This window comes from Scylla paramamosain, chromosome 16, assembly GCF_035594125.1.
Source record: "Scylla paramamosain isolate STU-SP2022 chromosome 16, ASM3559412v1, whole genome shotgun sequence".
Classification (NCBI taxonomy): domain Eukaryota; kingdom Metazoa; phylum Arthropoda; class Malacostraca; order Decapoda; family Portunidae; genus Scylla; species Scylla paramamosain.
In genome coordinates, this window is record NC_087166.1 from 14597501 (window position 1) to 14621118 (window position 23618).

Genomic DNA, 23618 nt, shown 5'->3' on the forward strand with positions numbered 1-23618 from the left:
TATTTAAACTTGCATGCAAATCTTTCCTCACAAGATGAATGGTGAAGAAAAGAATGGCATTTGCCAAGAAACATAAAGAGTGAGCTGAAGATTAGAGGAATGTCCTGTGGAGTGGTTGGATCAACTTTTTATGCGGGGAGGTGTATTGAGCTTCTTGAGTATCATATGGTAACAATTTCTGAAATGCATGCTTGTGAGGTCTTCATACTCCTTACCATGTTAGAAGTGTCAAAAGATCACTTTTTGAAAAGAAAATTCAAGTGTTATCTTGACCAGGAAACTGTCATAATCACACTCCTGTTGAAAATATGAAGTACATGTTTTGAAATATTATGAAAAGTGATCATAATACATCATCTGTACTGCACCTAATCAGCAAAATTAGACATTTTTTGTGACAGGATGCAAGCAACTTGATTGAAAAAAAAAATGCAGACATCATGCTAGAATTCATCAAATCAATCTTAAAACTAAGGAACAAATTATTAATATCAAATAGATATTGCATTATTTTCTTATTATATTAGAGATACCTACATGAATATGATCAAAATTAGGAATTTTGAAGGGGTGGCAACCTTTCTGATAGACACTATAAATACTGATGCTTTTGGTGTGTTTTTATATACATACCTTATAAGGCACAAATGGGTAGTAAAAATTGTTAGTAAAAGGCCTATGAAAATTCTATTCTTATTCAGCTGCTTTCTCTTGATGTACCTCATCAAAGCTGATGTTGAAAAGAATAGATATATGTATTTATCACCACCTGCTTCACATAACTAAGGAGTAGAGTGGAAAACTAATTTCCTGACCACAGAGACAAAATAAATTAGCCCCTTCATACTGGAATATGTGGAGGTGAAGGGGGCCTATCAACTGGACCTCAGGTGTGACAAGTGGAAGGATTGGGAGGAGTGTTGTTACAGGGTATATAAACACCAGCTCTCCTTGGAGACTAAATATAGGCCTGCCAGTAAGTTCATGGACAAGAACATTCCTTGCAGCCGCAATTCTCCTCTTCTCTCAACAAGCAAGTGGCACAGGATAAAAAGATGGCCAAAGGTGGGTTTTTTTTTTTTTTTTTTTTTTTTTTTTTTTTTTTTTTTTTTATGTAGGAAGGACACTGGCCAAGGGCAACAAAAATCCAATAAAAAAATATCCCCACTGAAATGCCAGTCCCATAAAAGGGTCAAAGCAGTGGTCAAAAATTGATGAATAAGTGTCTTGAAACCTCAGTGATAAGAAACAACCTGATATTGTTATTGTGATAAATTAGTGTAATAAGTTATCATGATAATGCCCACCTATACTGCTTCCCACTTGGGAGAGTCAAATGTGGGACAGTGCTGGAGGATTGTCTACCTCACATGAGGGGACTGCAATGGACCCACAGCTTTCACCGCTCCTGCTGTTGGTCTGGCTGACATTGTTCAGATCTCCATCACAACCTCGGTTATGACGCAGCACACTTGGTCTCTTCTCTGCCCACCCTTGCTCACTTTCAATCTCACAGAGATTCTGAGCATTCCTCATCTGGTGATGAGGCCCTCACTATGGACAACATGTCTTCTGACTGTTAAGCTGGCTAACTTTATCTACAGCCAGTTCAAGGATTCCAAAGGAGTTTGACCGATTTCCATGGAAACCCTCCCGGCCCAGAACAACGAGATTCCGTGCTGTATAAGAAAGGTTGTTTGTTCACTCCTTTTTTGTTGGTCCAGACTGGTCGAATGAAGAATTTAGCCCAGTTTATAAACAAGCTAATGTAGGATCATCTTTATCATGGATGTGCAGCCTTCCCTCTGTACACTCACAGTTATGGGAGGAAGTGATCCAAAGTAAGTGACAATGTGCAGAAGGGAAGAGGATTGCTTGTTCACTGGCCAGGAATGGCAATGATATTCACTACCTTCCCTCCAGCTTGAAGAAGACCATGCATGCCATTCATGAGATTCAGAACTTCCAGTTTTGGATTTTCAGCATTGTATCCAGAATGGTTAAGCTGGGTGATACAGTTCCCATAAAGGATACACTGATGGTGCAAGCAGTGGCAAGCATGCAACAAGTCATGCTGAGTGCAACAAGAGAAACTATGACAATGTTGTCAAACATCATGACCTTTAGGAGGGAGACAGTCCTGAAAGTCTTACCTGCTTCCTTCTCTGCAGCCAACAAGTCTGTCTTGCATCAATCCTCAGTGGACTCTGCCTTGCTCTTTGAGGAAAATAAAATGATTCAAGCACATAAGCTTACTGACCCCTAAGCCACAAAGCATTTTGAAGAGGCTGCTTCTGCTCCACTTAAGAAAAGCCTCCATTCACTGGCTCTCTTTTGCAATTCAGCCAGTGAATAGACCTTCTACCTCAGGCTATAGACTGCCATAGAGGCAGTTTTCTTCCTTCAAGAGACCCAGCCACACTTATCTCTCCAGACCTGCCCAGAAAGGTTGGGGTGCGCCCCTCCCTCACAAGGCAGATTTTCACAAATAAGAGCTTCCTCTCTTGACCTCTCATTTAGCCATGTGTCTCTCTCAGAGTTGGGAAGAATGGCAGGTACAGGGCACAGAACCCTGGGTGGTGAGGTACTCAAAGAGGGCTATTGTATTCTACTCACCTATCATCCTCCACCTTCTGTTTTCCCAAGACACTTTGAGAGTTGTTCTCACAATTCAGAGTGAGGGAAGGCCTTACTCTCTTTTATGAAAAGGAGCCATGGAGGCAGTGCTGCTTGGTTCATGTGGGTGTTTGTGATACCAAAAGCCACAGGCAGATTTTGTCCAGTGATCAACCTGTCATTCCTGAATTGCTCCATCCACACAATGCATTTCCGAATAGAAACCAATTCATCAGTGATCCCACAATCCACAAGTGTGATTGCATTCTGTCAGTGGGCCTACAAGATGTCTACTTTCAGATTCCTGTCTAGCCCAAGAATGTGAAGTTTCTTCGCTTTGGGAGAATCAAGCTAATCATCATGATTGTTTGCTTAGGGTTGTTAATGGCTTACCAGGTTTCAGCAGAGTGATGGCTCTTTCTTCAGTGGTTTTACACAAGCAAGGGATTCTCCTACTTCAATACTTAGATGATTGGTTACTGCTGGTCACCTCCAGGGAGGAGGCATTGAAGTCAAGGGAAGCACTCCTGGATTTATGCAAAGTTCTCAACATCATCAGTTGGAAGAAGTCCAGTTTGGGACCCAGACAGGTTGTAGCTTTTTTGTGAAAGGAAATATGCTCATCAACTCTAAAGATTTTCCTGTCTCAACAAAGAATCTTCAATTTACTGGAAGTGATAGAAACCTTCACGAGTTGGGATCGTCCTCTGGCTCAAGAATGGTTAATTGTGCTTGGACGTCTTTCTTCTCTGTCACACCTAGTCCCTGGGGGCCAGTGCAGAATGAGAAGTCACCAGTTTCTGCTGTCCACCCACTGAGGCAGAAGGACTGCAAGCAGGTTTCATCAAGTGCTGATGTCTCAGGAAGTCCTGCAGTGCCGCCAGTGGTGGTCTGATTCCTCAAATATCCTTCTCGGCCAGTCTCTGGAGATGGAGTACCCACAGTTACACCTGTACACAGATGCATCAATAGAAGGTTGGATGCAGAGTTGAGTAACAGTTGGTTGCCCCATGAACAACAGGAACACATTACACTTCTGGAGAACTGCAAAATCGGTTGGTGAATTGCATGCCTTGTTCCAGAATTTGGTTCATCAGGGACCTGATCTCATAGCTTCATATTTACCAGAGTTTGTGGCTAAGACAGAAAATGCATTAAATTCTTTTCATCGAGAGTTCGGCATCAAGAGCCTTGCAGTAGTTGTTGGTCATGATGGTGAAAAAAAGGTGCTCTGTTCGGTGAGGGCCCTAAACATTCTTCAGAAGAGCATGAATGACATTTTGCCTAAGCCCTGGAATCTCTTCATCTCCCATCAGATAAATCCAGACCCTAATCAAAGAATGCATTATCATACTTGCTTTGGGGAAACAATCCTCCATGCCCCACCAGTCATTGCATGAGGATCATATGGAGCCCCTCAGAGTTTGGGCACACAGTATTCAGGGTATTGCCTCTTCTCTCAATCTATGGTGGAACAGTTCAGTTTAGATTATAAGTAAAGGACAGACTGAGGATGTTCAGGGTAAAAGAGTGGAACAGTTGACTGTCATTTAAGAAGAAGGGATAGTTACCTGGAAAAATGTGTCGAGTTGATAGATGGTGGAATTGAGTTTTGAGGCATTGAACTTTACAAAGTTTGCTCTGCCCCAATCAGAAATTTTAGAGGTATCAGAAGTCAGGCATTCTGAGGCTTCCCTGTGTGAGCTGTTTATTTCCTGAAGGGTTGAACATCTATGAAAAGACATGGAAAAGTGCGGGGTGATATCATCAGCATAGGAGTGGACAGGACAAGAAGTTTGATTTAGATCATTGATAAATAATAGGTAGAGAGTGAGTGACAGAACAGAATCCTGAGGAACACTACTGTTAATAGACCTAGGAGAAGAACAGTAACCATCTACCACAACAGCAATAGAACAGTCGGAGAGGAAACTTTAGATGAAGTTACAGAGAGAAGGATAGAAGCCATAGGAAGGTAGTTTGGAAATTGAAGCTTTGTGCCAAATTCTGTCAAAAGCTTTTGATATGTCTGAGGCAACTGTGAAAGTTTCATCAAATTCCCTAAAAGAGTGTGTGTTTTGTCCTCACACCTGGTGTGATGCAGCACTGTGGCTATCATTTAAAACCGTGTGTGTGTGTGTGTGTGTGTGTGTGTGTGTGTGTGTGTGTGTGTGTGTGTGTGTGTGTGTGTGTGTGTGTGTGTGTGTGTGTGTGTGTTCTCTCTCTCTCTCTCTCTCCTCTCTCTCTCTCTCTCTCTCTCTCTCTCTCTCTCTCTCTCTCTCTCTCTCTCTCTCTCTCTCTCTCTCTCTCTCTCTCTCTCTCTCTCTCTCTCTCTCTCTCTCTCTCTCTCTCAAAATTCTTATTGCCCGTGGCCAGTAGCCCTATTACATAAAAAATGCTGGTATAGAAACCACATACTCCCCTTATTACTTGATTGGCACATTTATGATCCTCTTGCGACTTCCCTGAACATTTTTATATTCAAATGCATTGTCAATTAATCTTGCCCTAAGAGAATAGTAAAAGCAATAATAATATCAAAGTATTAACACTTGAAAAACTGGAAACAAATATCATTATTTATACAAATGCTTCCATATGACTTATGACACATGCCACTGGAGACCTTTGCTGTACTGGCAACCATATGGAATATATGGATATAATAGATGAAATGGGAGCTTTTATATAAACAATATACGTACAGTAGTACATATATTACTTCATTCCATAATTTTTTCTGAGGGTTAGTACTTTGATATTCTTGTTTTTATATTCATATCTTAAAAAGCTTAGGACAAGGCTGCTTGATAAAATAATGTGAAAAAACCTGAAAAATGACACAAGCATTATGAATCCACCAGTTGGTTGCCCTGCCAAAAGGGGATAAGATGCAGGGGGCATGGCTTCTTAATCAGCTTAGCCTACAGCAACTCTAGTTGGTGATGATCAGACAATTATCAAAGTCATTGTCTTCCTCATTACAAGTAGAAGATTAAAATAAGAGAACTGTCACTGAAAGACTTCTTAGAGCTTTCATTGCCACTTTTCATTACTGGATTAGCTTAAAATATGTTACTGGAATGTTGGTAACTGGTCCAAAGAGAGATAGTAGCTGGAGTATTACACTGAAGAGTTGGGTATGTGCTGCGTGTAAGAAATTAAGTAACATAAGTTATGTATATTGTAGGAAAAATGTATTTTATCAAAACTGTGGTGTGCTGATGGCTGAGATATTTTTACATAAAGGTGAATGACAAGATCATAATTTCTAAGGTTACTCCCCATCCATAGCTTAGATCTAGTACCCTGTTTCATAGAAAGGCAGGAACTCATTAACAATTTATAGTTAAGTGTTCATTTGGGTGATTTCAGAGATGCGAGAACCAGTGTACGAGTACGACTTTCCCAAACCCTACCTTGCAGAACAGAAATACTTCCCACTCAAGAGGCAGTTCAACACGTAAGTTGATGAAGTAGATGGATTTATGGAGCAAAAATACAGTAGAACCTTGGTTCATGAATGCCCCACATCATGGTTCATGAATTAGTTTTACGAACATAATTTAGCTTGGTTCATGAATGGTGCTTTGGGGTACAAACACTCATTACCCACAATCCATGAAACCTTGTGCTCAGTTGTGCATAGGCACACGATGTAAACATTGTTGGTGATCTCTCTCTCTCTCTCTCTCTCTCTCTCTCTCTCTCTCTCTCTCTCTCTCTCTCTCTCTCTCTCTCTCTCTCTCTCTCTCTCTCTCTCTCTCTCTCTCTCTCTCTCTCTCTCTCTCTCTCTCTCTCTCTCTCTCTCTCCATAAAAAAGTATTAGACATACATCCACTACCTGCATTCATCAGTAATTGAGCATTGGTCCATGTTGATATTCAACACTGATAAGACAACCTTCCCAGCCCCATCAGCTCACACACAAACACTCAAACACACACACTCAAAGGAAAAGGAATAAATGAAAATAAAATGGAGAAAAATAGTAAAAATGAAGGACTGAATGTGATGTATACCAACATAGATGGACTGTTACACAGAAAACTGGAATTATAAAACTATTTAAAAGAAAATAATCCAAAGGTGGTGTGTTTAAGGGAAACAAAGCTAAAAGAAAATCAGATCATCATTAACAATAACTCCAATATGTGGAGAAGCGACAGGATTGATAAAGGAGGGGGAGGTGTAATGATATTGACAAGAAATGAGGTGAAGACAAAAATAGTGAAATATGGGAAAGTAAAAGTAGAAATAGTGTTAACTTGGAGGATAATAATAGAGAAATACTGACGTTAATAACAATCTATGTACCACCCAAAACAAATTCTTGGAACAAGGAAGACTATGAGAAAATAATAGAAGATACCATCCAGTGTTTGAGTAAATTAATCAAAAATAATAAAAGAGTACTATTGGTTGATGACTTCAGTTGCAAAGGAATAAATTGGAAAACATTCAAGGCAGGAGGAAACGAGACTGCATAGGGAGAAAGATTTCTGAAGCTGACTATGGAAAACACAATGATGCAATGGGTGACTGAAAATACAAGATGTAGAGGAGATGAGATGATGAACCAGCAAGACTTGACCTAATATTAATGAAAGGAATTGACCTGACCAAAGAATTAAGAAGTGTGTGATCCTTGGGAAAAAGAGACCATGTAATGATAGAAATAGATTGATAATGATGCAGTGAAGAGGATGAATCATACAAAGAAAACAGGAGAAACTATAGGAAAGCAAATATAGATGATCTTGAGATTCTATGAAGTAATGGACTGGGAAAAGCTGAAACGAGCAAGTAATGTGCTAGATAACTATGACATTTTTATGGAACTATATGAGGCAGGAGTGAATAAATGTGTCACATTATACAAACCTAAAGAAAAAGGAAAGCAGGTGTGGTTCAACGTAAGATGTGCAAGAGCAAAAGAAAAAGGAGACGAAGCATGGATAAGAATGAAAAGAAATCAAAACCAAAACAATAAGGAAGACTTTAAGATAGCAAGAAACGAATATGTGAAAATAAGGAGAGAGGAAGAGAAAAGATATGAAAAGGGTATAGTTGAAAAGTGCAAGGACAAACCAAAACTGTTCTACAGATTCATAACTGGAAAAATTAAGCTAAAAGAAAAATTTGAAAGGTTGAAGGTTGGACATGAAACACATGAAGACCCAAAAGACATGAGTAAATTGCTAAACAAAAAGTTTCAACAAGTTTTCACAGAAGAATCAGAATTTAAAGAACAACAAGATGAGAAGACAAAAAAGCAAATGTCAGAAATTACAGTAATCAGAGAAGTTTATAAAGTGATGGAGGAATTGGAAGAGTGAAAAGCAACAGGACCAGATGGAGTATCAGTATTCATTTTAAAAAAGTGCAGGAAACAATTAATTGAACCAGTATATGACATAATAAAGTGCTTATTAGCAACTGGAAGAGTGCCTAAGCAATGGAAGAGAGCAGACATAGTGCCAATTTATAAAAATGGAAAGAAAGAAAGAACCACTAAACTATAGACTAGTATCAATGACCAGCATAGTATGTAAGACCTGTGAAAAAGTGATAAAGAAGCAGTGAACAGAATTTCTAGAAAAACATAGTACTGTATAATATCAGAAAAACAGTATGGCTTTAGACGAAAGTGATCATGTGTAACAAATTTGATGAGCTTCTATTTGAGAGCGACCGATATAACACAGGAGTGGGATGGATGGGTAGACTGTGTGCATGTAGATCTAAAAAAAGCTTCTGACAAAGTTTCCCACAACAGGCTATTATGTAAGCTAGAAAATGTAGGAGAATTAAATGGAAAAATAATAAACTGGATGGAGAGCTACTTAAAGGGAAGAGATTTGAGAACTGTAGTAAAAGATGTAAAATCAAAATGGAGAAAAGTAGATAGAAGAGTACCACAAGGATCAGTGCTGGCACCAATACTTTTTCTGATCTACATAAATTATATGCCTGAAGGAGTAAAGAGTTACATGAGTTTGTTTGCAGATATTGCAAAATTACAAAGACATCTAAGAAACAGCAAAGACTGCAAAATTCTACCAGAAGATTTAAATAAAATCTGGGACTGGAGTAAGAAATGGGAGATGGAATTTAATGTGAAAAAAAATGTCGCAATGGAAATGGGAAATAGTGAAAAGAGACCAAATGGACATATAAAATGGGAAATAAAGAAATAATAAGAGTACAAGAAGAGAAAGATCTGGGAGTGATAATAAAGGGTAGTAAACAGTCAGAGAAGCATGTAGAAAAGATATTCAGAGATACATATAGAATGGTGGGAAATATTGGAACAGCATTCCAGTACATGGATAAAGATATAATGAGAAAGATAATTACCACTATGATTAGACCAAAGCTGGAATATACTGAATAAGTCTCGTCACAAGAAGAAACATGTCATAAAACTATAAAGAATACAAAGGATGGCAACAAAGATGGTTCCAGAACTGAAAGAATTAACATATGAAGACAGGTTAAAGAAAATTAATCTGGCAACATTGGAAAAAAGAAGAGAAAGGGGAGATTTAATTCTGATTTTTGAATTGTTGAATAGAGTGGAAGAAATTGATAATAAGAAATTACTGCTAAAAGAAGTAGAAAATACCAGATACACATAAGGCCACAGAAAAAAAATAAGAAAAGGAAGATGCTTAAGTAACAAAGAAATATAGATTCCCACAGAGATATATAGAAGTTTGAAACAAGCTAAGTGAAGAGGTAGTATTGGCAATAAGTGTGCATAGCTTCAAGGAAAAGCTGGACCAGTGTAGATATGAAGACATGACCACACGAGCATAGCTTAGGCCCTGTAAATTACAACTAGGTAAACTAAATAAATACACACACACACACACACACACACACACCACACACACACACACACACACACACACACACACACACACACACACACACACACACACACACACACACACACACACACACACACACGGCCCGTGCCACCAGACTCCACAACAAGATAACACCCCTAAAGGCGCCGCGTACGGACCGGTACAGACTCAGTGCCATTCCCACCATGGTGCGAGCCATCAATCAATAGTCCCTTCTCGATTAGACTTACCTTTAGGATTAATATCAAGTATTTCCCCACCCCCAATGTACATTTTCAGTTTGTTGACTGCCTAAAGAATAAACCGTTTATTATTATTATTATTATTATTATTACACACACACACACACACACACACACACACACACACACACACACACACACACACACACACACACACACACACACACAGATATAGGGAGGAGGGAGGGAGAGCAACGTAAGAGGGCAAAGAATAAATCAGGGAGGGCAGAACTGTACCCCCCATATAGTGTCCCCACACTGGTGGAGGGGTATGGAATCAAGAGAAGGATAGGGAAATACGGAGGAAAAGGCAGGAACCATAGAGGAGAAATTGTGATGTAAGGCTCTGCCAGTGAGACTTCCTCATTCTGGAAAGAGAGTGGAGCATGGTATAGTTTATTTATGTGACTTGTGGGAACAGAGATGGTGGGAGGAGCAATAGAACCTCAAGGACAATATCTGAGTTTAGCTAGAGCCAAAACAAAATACGAGATCACTTAACAACAACTAAAACAGAATGTAATTATATAATGCCTATATAGGTGTCATTGTATTGAAAGGGTTAGTAAGGATATGTATTTCAATTTCATTCTTTTTTCATCACAAAAAAACACTTAAATATGTAAAAATACCATATTTCTGAGGCTGAAATTGATTAATCTTATTTACTTTAATTTCAATGGCAAAATTTTTTTTGGTTTGTAAGTAATTTGGTTTGCAAACCAAGGTTTGGAACAAATTAAGTTCATGAACCGAGGTTCTGCTGTACATAGGGCTAAAGAATTGTAGGATTGGCAGGATAGAAAAAAGTGTAGTACAATTATAGATGAAGAAATTGCTCATGTCTATATTAACAAGTGTGCTTTCAGTAGAGTATGAAGGTGAATCACATTTGTACATGAAGAAGAGTAGTGTGTAAAGCTAAAAAAACATATCTAACATGTCAGTTTATATATTAAATTACTTTTTTTTAGGTACATGGATTTGCACAGAGATCCAAAGCAAATTAATAAAGAGATTCTATTGGAGCGTCTAAAGAAGTTACATCCGTTTGGTCCCGAGCAACCCCATCTACCCTTTCCAGCTGCTCAGCCCATCCATCATGACCTCTCCTCCTGGGAGCGCCGTGATCTCAAACGTAAACGCATTGGGGAGGGAAAATATTATGAGCTTTTTAGAGGTTCAAATAGACCTGTGTAGCAGGTGATGCAGGTGATTTTTATGGTAGTGGTAACATGCTTCACTCAAATGTGTAACTATACTGTAAAATTGTACAGGTCTGCTTTGTTTGCTGATTAAATAAGATAATAAGTGCCATTTTGATTTTATTCTTTATAATAAAAATTACTATAATAATGCAGGTTTATTGACTAAGATACAGAATACATAATAGTGTTTCTGAAGAAATCTATGGTTTACATATTACATAGTAATATCTACCATATTTGGCAGCATATTAGATGCACCTCTGCATAAGATGGATCCTTATTTTACAAGGATATTTTGTGGGAAAAAACTTATTGTTTCATTAATTTATTGAAAAATATTGTAGTGTGTGTGTGTGTGTGTAATTACCTAGTTGTATTTACCTAGTTGTGGTTTACCAAAGGGAAGTAATCTTATAGTATCCCATCTCTATATCTATCCAGTTTGGTCTTAAAAGCATCGACAGTTACAGCATTGGCAATGTCTTCACTGAGTTCATTCCATTTGTTCACACTTCTTTTAGGAAAACTATACTTCTTGATGTCTCTTCAACAGCTAACTTTCTTCAGCTTCTTACTGTGTTCCCTTGTACTCTGTGTTTCTAAATTTATAAAACATTTTTTTGTCCACATTTTCCATACCATTTATCATTCTATAGATGTTTATTAAATCTCCTCTCTCTCTCTCCTGTTTTCAAGGGTAAGAATTTCCAACATTTTTAATCTCTCTTCATAGGTTGACTTACTCAACTCCAGAACTATCTTAGTGATTGCTCTTTGTACTCTTTCTTATTTTACAATATTCCTCTTTGTACGAGGAGACCACACCACTGCCGTATATTCCAAACTTGGTCTCATCATGGAAATCAACAACTTTTTTTATCATTCCTTCATCCAAATATGAGAATGCCATTCTTACTTTTTTTTTTAACAAATTCATCATCTCTCCAGTAATTTTATCAATGTGTCTGTCCGGAGTCAAATTTTCAGTAACTGTTATTCCCAAATCCAATTCCTCTTTTGACTTTCTTAACTTCACACTATCCATCTCATAATGATATTGTATTCTTTTCTTACTCTCACCAAACTCCATTACTTTACATTTACTTAAATTGAATTCCATTTGCCAAGATTTACTCCATCTATTTATCTTATTTAAGTCATCTTCCAGTTCCATACAGTCATTTACATTTTCTACCCTTCTCATCAGCTAAGCATCATCCCCAAATAAGTTCATGTAACTATTTATTTCTTCATTTATGTCGTTCACATTTATTACAAACATTATCAGTCCCAACTCTGACCCCTGTGGGACACCAATAGTTACTTTTAGCCAAGATGAATTTTGGTCTTGTATTACAGTTCTCATCTCTCTATCACCCAGATAATCCTCCATCCACTCCAGCAGTCTTCCTCCAATTTTTCCATAATTTTTTATCTTCCACGGCAATCTTCGGTGTGGTACTTTGTCAGATGCTCTCTTCAAGTCTAAGTAGACACCATCCACCCATTCATCTCCCTCCTGCACAATATCAACTACCCTTGAATAAAAGGACAATAAGTTCATGGAGCATGATCTTCCCCTCTTAAATCCAAATTGACAATTTATTAAAACTTCATCTCTTTCCAAGTGTTCCATCCATCTTTCCTTTATTGTTCTTTCACATAGTTTTCCTACAACACTAGTCAAGGACACTGGTCTATAATTTAGTGGGTTTTCCTTATTTCCTCCTTTGAATAATGGTGTGAGATTTGTTCTCTTCCAATCTTTTGGTACTCTTCCCTGTGATAGTGATGTCACCACTAGACTGAATTTTATCAGCCAGTTGTTCTCTACATTCCTTCAATATTAAGTTTGATACTCCATCTGGACCAGATGCTTTATTTACTTCAAGTTCTTCCATCATCTTAAGTATTTCCTCATAACTGACTGGAACTTTACTTAGTATATTCCTCACCAACTTATCCCTTCCAGCATCAAACTCCCCTTCCACAGTAAATACTAGTCTGAAACTATTGTTCATAACCTCCATGTCCTGTGCATCCTCATAGATTTTTCCTTCAACTTTCAATCTTGATACACCTTCCTTCTTCATCTTCCCATTAATATGTCTAAAGAATAGTTTGGGTTCATTTATACACTTATCTATTATATCTCTCATAGTTTCTTCTCTCCATTCTTATTATCTCAATGTACTTGTTTCTAACATCAATATATTCCTTCCATCTGCTCTCAGTTTTCCTCTTCTTCCATCTATTCCAAGCATTTGACTTACAATTTCTAGCCTCTTTGCATTTTTCTTTATAAATTCATCCCAATTTTCCCAAACATCTGTATCTTCAAAGTCTTTCCAGTTCACAGCAACAAAGTACTTTTCTTAATTTTTCAAAGTCAGCTTTACTACATTTAAATCTTTTCACCTTATAATTTTCATCAATGATTACATTTTTCATTTTTCAAATTAAATTTCATCAACACATGATCACTTTTACCCAGAGGGCAATCATAGTGTATAGTATCAATAATTTCCATGCCCTTGGTAAATACTAAATCAAGTCTTGATGGTTTATCTCTTCCACTAAATCTGGTATCACAATCAGCCCACTGAGTCATCAAGTTTTCTCCTGCCCAGTTTAATAGTCTATTACTCCATGAGTTCTCACTTCCAGTAGTTGTCAATGTCTCCCAATTTATCTCCTTACAATTAAAATCATCAACAATAACTATATCACTACTTTCCATCACTATCTTTTCAAGACCTTTTAACACATCTACCAACATTTCTTCATGCTCTCCTTTTCACCAAGCATTGGTCATAGGTGGCACATACACTCCTAATAATTCATTATCCTTCCATTTCCACTTCTAATCATCACTTGTAGAATTTCAGACTTGTCTTCACTTTTTATCACCTTCACCACTTTATCACATTTTTTTTAGTCAGAATGATCACTCCACCACCTCCCTTGTCACTTCTATTTTTCATCCATAAATCATATTTATCATCACCAATATCAGGAGTTCCCCATTAATTTTTCCATTTTATCACATAATAATCCAGTGCAGTTCTGCTTAATTTAATTCCATTTTAGTTGATATTAATCCACTTACATTAGTACAACATACCTTACTAACTGTTTGATTTAATTTCTTACTTCATTTCTTTCTTACTTACTGTTTGGTTTAATTTCTTTATCCTCATATCCCTTACTCTCCAGATTTTTTTTTTTTTTTTTTTTTTTTTTAGTCTCATTTACTAGCTCCTTTTGCTTCAACCTTTCAGTTTCATGCATATTCTAGTTTATCCATACATTCCTATATTCTTCATCTCCAGACAACCTCCAAGACCCATTAATTACTTTTGTTTGTACCTGTGTTGTAAACCTTATTCTTATGGGTCTCATTTTTTCTTCTTCATATTTCCCAGTTCTTTAGAACTCTTCCACTTGCTTTAATACCTGACTGTCTTCACCTGTCACTTTCTTCAGTAACATATTCAACAGTTTTTTTCCTTTTCCTTTGAATTCTGCTTACTATTTTCTTTTCCTTTAAACCAAATACAATTACTTGTTTATATTTTTCTACAGTGTCTCTCACAAACTTTTTCTCTTCTTTATTAACATTTACCATTTTCTGAGGTTTTATTTCTTATTTTCTTGTTCTATTATTTTCTTTAGTGATTCTTCTTCAATTCACATTTATTTAAGCACTCATTTTTGCCTCATTTCCATATCATTTACACTTGCCTTCATTTCCTCATTTCTTTTCTGAACAGTTTCTACTTTTTCCTTAATTTGTTTCTTTAAAGTCATTTTCCACCTTTAACTTTTCATTTTTATCTTCCATCTCTATCAACTTTACTGTAATAATCACCAATTCCTCACCTGTCTCCTTCTGGTGTGCCTCCAGTGTCTTTATTCTCTCTAATAAATTATCCATCATTTCTTCCATATACAGAATTTTTCTACACTGCAGTCTATAATTTAGCTCTCTTTCTTCACCAGTAAAACCTTCAAAGGACCCCCATTCTTTTGGGTACCAGGGAAACATCTTCTTTCACAGAGATGTTGATATACTCTGTAGAACACACTACTATCTGGGTGTCTTCTGTCTGGGTACCTGTGTCTGTATTTGTGGTGCCAGGGTCTGTTAGCAGCTTTGATTGTTCAGTTTGTTTTTTTAGTTTTTATTAACTTTTACTTTACACTTTTCTTTATCTTTTAACTTTTTACCTAATATATACAGAACAGGTTCTATAATGATATTACTTTACCTTACCTTGAATTCTTTACTTTACCTTTACTTAGTAGCATGTCCAAGCATTAAGAATTATTATTTGGTAGTGTTACCCTTATTTTGTTTACAGGCACTGATGTCTCTTCAGAGTAATGAATTTATAGGCATTGTTCATTTTTTTAACAAAAGGGGTGGTTGCAACTGGGAGGAAGAATGACAGCTCACCTTCTCACAAAACAAACAAAATTTATTCAGTTACTATTTCACCATAACTAATTCACAATTTCATTCATATGAACTTAAGGGAACAAGACAGAGAAAACTTAATATCCAAAATTCCTCCACACACTTTCACCTAACTGGAAGGCAAACCTGCCTGCTAAAACCCAAAATTTTGGACTGATTCCCCTCCCTCCTGAGCCAAAAGAAACAGGTGGTCCACAGACTGTCACTCTCAATCTACACATCCTGATACCATGATATCATAGTTATATGGGAAATCTTCCTCCCCTTCCCCAAAATGCCACAGGTAAGCAATATGGTCTACTGACTGGCCATCACTCATGGTGCAGCATTACCCTATCTGCAATCTTTCGTCCCTTGATGGCAGACAAACCAGATCCCAGACATGTACTGCTCTAACCTCACTCAACCACCAAAATGCACACTGGCCTTTACAAGGTGTTACTTCCCTTAACACTACCCCTTTAGATGGTCCAGACAAATGCACTCATCTAAAACATTACATCCTGTACTCGTAAAACAGAGGAGAGGAGAGTGGGGAGTGGCATCACGAGGTACGGCGAGGCTTTGTCTGCCACCAACACCCCAACACACACATATCAATATTTCACTTTATATTTCACTTTAATACACCTCTTTTCTCCCTCAAGTTATTGTCACTGTCTTGCCTAACACACACACAGACACACACACACACACACACACACACACACACACACACACACACACACACACACACACACACACACACACACACATGATAGAGAGATGGCAAAAAAAGTAGTGAAAACCATTAAGGAAAAAGATAACATAGTAAGGGATACGGTACAAAAAAAGATGTGTCTGATGGTGTTTGGGGATAAAGAGAAGACCATATCAAATAAAGTTTTAAGAGAAAGAGAAGAATTACAAAGAGCAAAAGAAATCATTGGGAAAATTGTAGAAGAAGGAGATGAAACTGATATACAAATAGAAGTGTACAGGATTGGGAAATATTCAGAAGGGGGGAAACGTCCCATGAAAATAAGACTTAATACCCAAGCGGCAGCCGAATACATCTTGAGAAGAACGAGTTTGTTAAGAAAGATAGAGGGTATGAAGGATATATATATAAGAAGAGAAATGAATGAGGAGGAAAGAAACAAGGTGAAAGAGTTAAAATAGGAGGCCAAGACAAAAAACGAAGAGAGAACACAGGAACAGGCAGAAAGATATATATGGAGAGTGATAGACATGAAAATGAGGAAATGGTGGTTAAAGAATGCAGAGCAAGAAGTAAGACAACAAAGAGAGAACACAAAAGAAATGGGTCCACAATAAATAAAATTAAAGTTATGTATACAAACATAGATGGATTAGTGTCCAGCCTAAGGGAACTAAGAGATTATTTACATGAAAGGAAACCAGAAGTGGCATGCATTACGGAAACAAAACTAACAAGGGAGATTAACGTTGAATTTGAAGAAGGATATAACACATGGAGAAGAGACAGAAAGAATAAGGGAGGAGGAGGAGTGATGATTCTAGTAATAAAAAACATCTTGATAGAAACAGTGGAATATGGTGAAGGGAGGTCAGAAACATTGAGTGTGGAGATCAAGATCCAAGGACAAGAAAGCAGAAAAATTATTGTTGCATACATGCCTCCAAAGACCAACACTTGGGGGACTGATGATTATAAGCACATGCAAAGCGAGTTCATAAAAAGTATAGATGACATGCTAAAGATAAGAAACAAGGTGTTACTAGTAGGAGATTTTAATAGCAAAGAGATAAACTGGGGGGAGATGGAGGTGACAGGGATTGCCAGTACATGGAGTGAAGAATCTTTACAGACTATGATGGTAAACACGATGGATCAATGGGTGAAAGAAAATACTAGGTACAGAGGGGAGGATGAACCATCGCTACTAGACTTGGTTTTTACAAAAAAGCCAGAAAATGAACCAAGTATAGAATATTTGTGTCCAGTGGGAAAAAGTGATCATGTGAAGATGGAGATAGAGATCAAAGAAGAAGTGCCAAAATTCAATGAGGAATATAAAAATGAGAGAAAAAATTATGCTAAGGCAGACTTTACAGGGTTAAAGAAATTCTACGGAGAGCTTGATTGGAATAATTTATTAAGAGGTATGGAGGTGCAGAAAAAATATGAAGTGTTTTTAAGCAAGTTTAGAGAAGGTGTTGAAAGATATGTGCCAAGATATAAGGTAAAAGAAAATAAGAAAGTGTGGTTTAATGCAAAGTGTGCAGAGGCAAAAAAGAAAAAGGAGAGGGCATGGAAAAAAATGAGGAAACAATGGAATGAGATAAATAGAGAAGAATATAGGACAGCTAGAAATGATTATGTTAAAATAAGAAGAGAAGAAGAAAGAAATTTTGAAAGAGATGTAGTTGGAAAGTGTAAAGAAGAACCCAAACTTTTCTATAGATATGTAAATGGAAAAATAAAGCATAGAGATACTATTACAAAGCTGAAGGAAAATGGAGAAATTTATGAAACCACACAAGAGATGGCTGAGATACTGAATAAAAGCTTTAAGTCTGTATTTACAAGAGAAATTGTCTTTGCATCACTGGGAGATGAGGAACAACAGAAAGGAATAGCAAACATACAAGTGGAAAGAAAAGAAATTAAAAGACTACTGGAAGAGCTAGATACTAGGAAGGCGATGGGACCAGACAAAGTAAATGGATGGATATTGAAAGAATGTAGAGAGGAATTGGAAGAACCAATATGGGAGATAATTAACAGTTCTTTAAAGGAGGGAAAAGTACCAAAGGAATGGAAGAGAGCAAATATAGTACCGTTATACAAAGGAGGTAATAAAATGGAACCACTGAATTACAGACCAGTCTCACTCACGAGTATTGTAAGTAAACTCTGTGAAATAGTCATTAAAAACAGATGGGTGCAATATCTTGAACAAGAAAATATAATAACAGAAAAACAATTCGGTTTCAGGAAAGAGAGATCTTGCGTAACAAACTTACTGAGCTTTTATACAAGAGTAATAGATAAACTACAAGAGAGAGATGGTTGGGTTGATGCTGTCTATTTAGATCTGAAAAAAGCTTTTGATACAGTTCCACATAAAAGTCTCATATGGAAACTGGAACATCAAGGAGGGCTAAAAGGAAAAATACTTATGTGGATGAAGGATTATCTCCAAGGTAGGGAAATGAGTACAGTAATCAGAGATTACAAGGGTCTGTGTTGGCACCTATAATGTTTCAGGTCTATATAAATTATATGACGGTGGGTTTAAATAGCTACATTAATATGTTTGCAGATGATGCAAAATTGATGAAAGTAATAAAGAACCAAGAGGATTGTGAGGAACTACAGAGGGATATTGATAGAATTTATGAATGGAGTAAACGATGGAAATTAGAATTCAATATAAAGAAGTGCCATGTAATGGAGATGGGAAGAAGTAAAAGGAGACCTTCATGGGAGTATAAGATGGGAGGTATCACAATACCAAAGAGCAAAGAAGAAAAAGACTTGGGAGTAATAATTCAAGACACGCTTTCACCAGAAAAACACATCAATGGAATATTTGGCTCTACATATAATTTGCTAGCAAATATCAGGGTGGCATTTAATTACCTAGACAAAGAAATGATGAAGAAAATCATAACACACATGATACGCCCCAAACTGGAATACGCAGCAGTGGTATGGTCTCCACACAAAAAGAAAGATATAAGGAAATTGGAAAGAATACAAAGAACAGCTACGAAAATGATACCTGAATTGGAAGACCTAAGTTACGAGGAAAGACTGGAAGAAATTGGATTACCAACACTGCAAGAAAGAAGGGAAAGAGGAGACCTGATAACAATGTTCAAATTAGTAAATGGCATGGAGAAGATAGACAGAGATGACCTAGTTGTAAAAGTGGAGGAAGGAGATAGACGTACAAGGGGACATATGAAGAAATTAAAGAAGAGTCATTGTTTGGGAGATATTAAGAAATACAGCTTTCCGCATCGAACGGTTGAAATATGGAATAACTTAAAAGAAGAGGTAGTTGCGGCAAAGAGTGTGCACATGTTTAAAGAGAAATTGGACAAATTCGGGTATGGAGACAGGACTAATTGAGCTTTGGCTCAGATCCTGTACTATACAACTAGGTAAATACAACTAGGTAAATACACACACACACACACACACACACACACACACACACACACACACACACACACACACACACACACACACACACACACACACACACACACACACACACACACACACACACACACACACACACACATATATATATATATATATATATATATATATATATATATATATATATATATATATATATATATATATATATATAGGAGGAGGCAGTAAGCACCTACCAAAATGATAATTACTCCCAGTGAGGTCTAAAGCAGGGGATCAGAAGGTGCTGTGAACTTATCATTAAACCCAGGTGTGACCTCACTGAACATTTCTCTTTGTGTCTTACAATACAAGGGGCCAGTCACAGCATGCCCTATAAAGACAACTCTCTTCCTTCACACAAAACTTCAAGCATGTAATTACACACACACCCTTCACTCAAAATTCAAAATCATGGTGACTCCTACACCGGCCTCGGAGTCCCCATCTGGGGAGGGGACCACAAATGTCCCCAGGTCAGACCGCTCTTCTGGTATCAACCCTAAGTGTCTTGACACCCCCCTCAACTTTTTCTTCATTAATTTCTGCATTATTCACAGTCTTAGATCTAATTTTCAATCTGTAGAACATCATTTCTCCTCTAATAAACCTCATCTTCTTTTCCTCACTGAAACACAGGTGTCTGAGGCAACTGACAGTAGCGCCTTTTCTGTTCCCTCCTAAATTTCTCTATCCTCATTTTCAGTCCAAAGCTGGATGTTGCATTTATGTACACAATGACAACCTGCTCTTATATCCACGCTCTTGAATCTTTTTGAGTTTTCCACCATCTGGCTACAACTATAGAGTCACTCTCAATCTAAATTTATCTATGCTGTGTACCTCTCACCTAACTCCTCTGACTATAAGAAATTCTTTTACTACTTAACTTTCAAAGTGAAGCACATTCTGACTCTTCCCTTTTGTGGAGATCTCTATTCTTGGAGACTTAAGTGTTCACCACCAGCTTTGGCTTTCTTCTCCCTTCACCAACCATCCTGGTGAACTAGCCTTCAACTTTGCTATCCTCCATGACCTAGAGCAGTTGGTGCAACACCCTCCTCGTATTCCTGACCGTCTAGGAGATACTTCGAACATTCTTGACATTTTCCTAATCTCTAATCTTTCTGCTTATGCTGTTACCCTCTCTTCTCTGTTGGGCTCCTCTAATCACAATTTCATATTTGTATCTTGTCCAATCACTCCAATCCCTCCTCAGCGGAGATGCCTCTGGAATTTTGCCACTGCTAGTTGGGAGACTTGAGGAGGTATTTTGCTGATTTCCCTTGGAATGACTACTGCTTTCATGACAGATACCCATCTCTGTGTGCCAAGCACATAACAGAGCTGATAATGTCTAGCATGGAGGCATACATCCCTCACTCTTTTTCTTGACCTAAACCTTCTAAACCTTGGCTTAACAGCCTGTTCTTGTGCTATACATGATAGAGAGGTGGCTCACAAAAGGGACATGAGCCTTCCATCACCAGAATTTCATGCACTTTATATTTCTGCCTGGAACTATGCCAAGTCTGTTTCTCCAACTTTTTTTTATGTAGGAGGGACACTGGCCAAGGGCAACAAAAATCCAATAAATAAAAAAGCCCACTGAGATGCCAGTCCCAGAAAAGGGTCCAAAGTGGTAGTCAAAAATTGAAGGATGTCTTGAAACCTCCCTCTTGAAAGAATTCAAGTCATAGGAAGGTGAAAATACAGAAGCAGGCAGGGAGTTCCAGAGTTTACCAGAGAAAGGGATGAATGATTGAGAATACTGGTTAACTCTTGCATTAGAGAGATGGACAGAATAGGGGTGAGAGAAAGAAGAAAGTCTTGTGCAGCAAGGCTGCAGGAGGAGGGGAGGCATGTAGTTAGCAAGATCAGAAGAGCAGTTAGCATGAATATAGCGGTAGAAAACAGCTAGAGATGCAACATTGCGGTGATGAGAGAGAGAGGCTGAAGACAGTCAGTTTGAGGAGAGGAGTTGAGATGGAAAGCTTTTGATTCCACCCTGTCTAGAAGAGCAGTATGAGTGGAACCCCCACCAGACATGTGAAGCATACTCCATACAAGGATGGATAAGGCTCTTTTACAGAGTTAGCAGCTGGGGGGGGGTGAGAAAAACTGGTGGAGACGTCTCAGAAAACCTAAATTCATAGAAGCTGTTTTAGCTAGAGATGAGATGTGAAGTTTCCAGTTCAGATTATAAGTAAAGGACAGACTGAGGATGTTCAGCGTAGAAGAGGGTGGACAGTTGAGTGTCATTGAAGAAGAGGGGATAGTTGTAAGGAAGGTTGTGTTAGGTTGGTAAATGGAGGAATTGAGTTTTTGAGACATTGAACAATACCAGATTTGCTCTGTCCCAATCAGAAATTTTAGAAAGATCAAAAGTCAGGCATTCTGTGGCTTCCCTGCATGAAATATTTACGTGGAAAAGTGCAGGGTGGTAACATCAGCATAGGAGTGGATAGGACAAGAAGTTTGGTTTAGAAGGTCATTGATGAATAATAAGAAGAGAGTGAGTGACAGAACAGAACCCTGAGGAACACCACTATTAATAGATTTAGGAGAAGAACAGTGACCGTCTACCACAGCAGCAATAGAATGGTCAGAAAGGAAACTTGAGATGAAGTTACAGAGAGAAGGATAGAAGCCATAAGAGGGTAGTTTGGAAATCAAAGCTCTGTGCCAAAAACTCATTCATTAATAGAAAGTATCAAAATCTTTCAAGATCTAACTCCCCTCGTGACTTCTGGCATCTAGTCAGAAGTCACATCTCCAATAACTTTGCTTCTTCTTCTTTCCCTCCTTTATTTTAACCAGATGGCACCACTGATATCGCATTTATCTCTAAAGCTGAACTCTTCACTCAAACCTTTGCTAAAAACTCTGCCTTGAACAATTCAGGGCTTGTTCCTTCCTCTCCTCCACCCTCTGACTGCTTCATGCTACCTATTAAACTTCTTCGCAATGATGTTTTCCATGCCCTTGCTGGCCTAAACCCTCGGAAGGCTTATGGACCTGATGGGGTCCTTCCTATTGTTCTCTGAAACTGTGCCTTCATGCTTGCACCTTGCCTAGTCAAACTCTTTCAACTTTGTCAACATTTACCTTTCCTTTTTGTTGGAAGTTTGCCTACATTCAGCCTGTTCCTAAAAAGGGTGACTATTCTAATCCCTCAAACCACCATCCTATTTCTTTAATTTCCTGCCTATCTAGGGTTTTTTAATCTATCCTCAACAGCAAGATTCTTAAACATCTATTACTTTACAACCTTCTATCTGACTGCCAGTATGGATTCTGTCAAGGCCACTCTACTGGTGATCTGGCTTTCCTTAATGAGTCTTGGTCATCCTCTTTTAGAGATTTTGGTGAAACTTTTGCTGTTGCCTTACACGTATCAAAAGCTTTTGACAGAGCACAAAGCTTTGATTTCCAAACTACCCTCCTTCAGCTTCTATCCTTCTCTCTGTAACTTCATCTCAAGTTTTCTTTCTGACCGTTCTATTGCTGGTGTGGTAGACAGTCACTGTCATTCTCCTAAATCTATTAACAGTGATGTTCCTCAGGGTTCTGTCCTGTCACCCACTCTTTTCCTATTATTCATCAATGATCTTTTAAACCAAACTTCTTGCCCTATCCACTCCTATGGTGATAATACCACCCTGCATTTTTCCACGTCTTTTCACAGACATCCAATCCTTCAGGAAGTAAACAGTTCACACAGGGAAGCCACAGAACACCTGACTTCTGACCTCTCTAAAATTTCTGATTGGGGCAGGGCAAACTTAGTATTGTTCAACGCCTCAATTCCTCCATCTATGAACTCATCACAACCTTCCAGACAACTATCTGCTCTTCTTCAATGACACTCAACTGGCCCCCTCTTCTACACTGAACACCCTCGGTCTGTCCTTTTCTTATGATCTAAACTGGAAATTTCACATCTCACCTCTAGCTAAAATGGCTTCTATGAAGTTAAGCGTTCTGAGATGTCTCCGCCAGTTTTTCTCACCCCCCCAG

At 37.9% G+C, this 23618-nt stretch overlaps 1 protein-coding gene across 1 annotated transcript in view; it reads left to right on the forward strand.

Moving 5' to 3' along the window:
- Positions 1–11048, forward strand: part of LOC135108103 (large ribosomal subunit protein mL38-like) — a 69129-nt gene extending 58081 nt beyond the window's left edge. The window contains exons 7-8 of the mRNA XM_064018768.1: positions 5992–6079; positions 10708–11048. Coding sequence (XP_063874838.1) covers positions 5992–6079; positions 10708–10933 — 314 coding nt within the window. The 3' untranslated portion in view covers positions 10934–11048. The remainder of the gene's footprint in view (positions 1–5991; positions 6080–10707) is intronic.
- The last annotated feature ends 12570 nt before the right edge of the window (positions 11049–23618 follow it).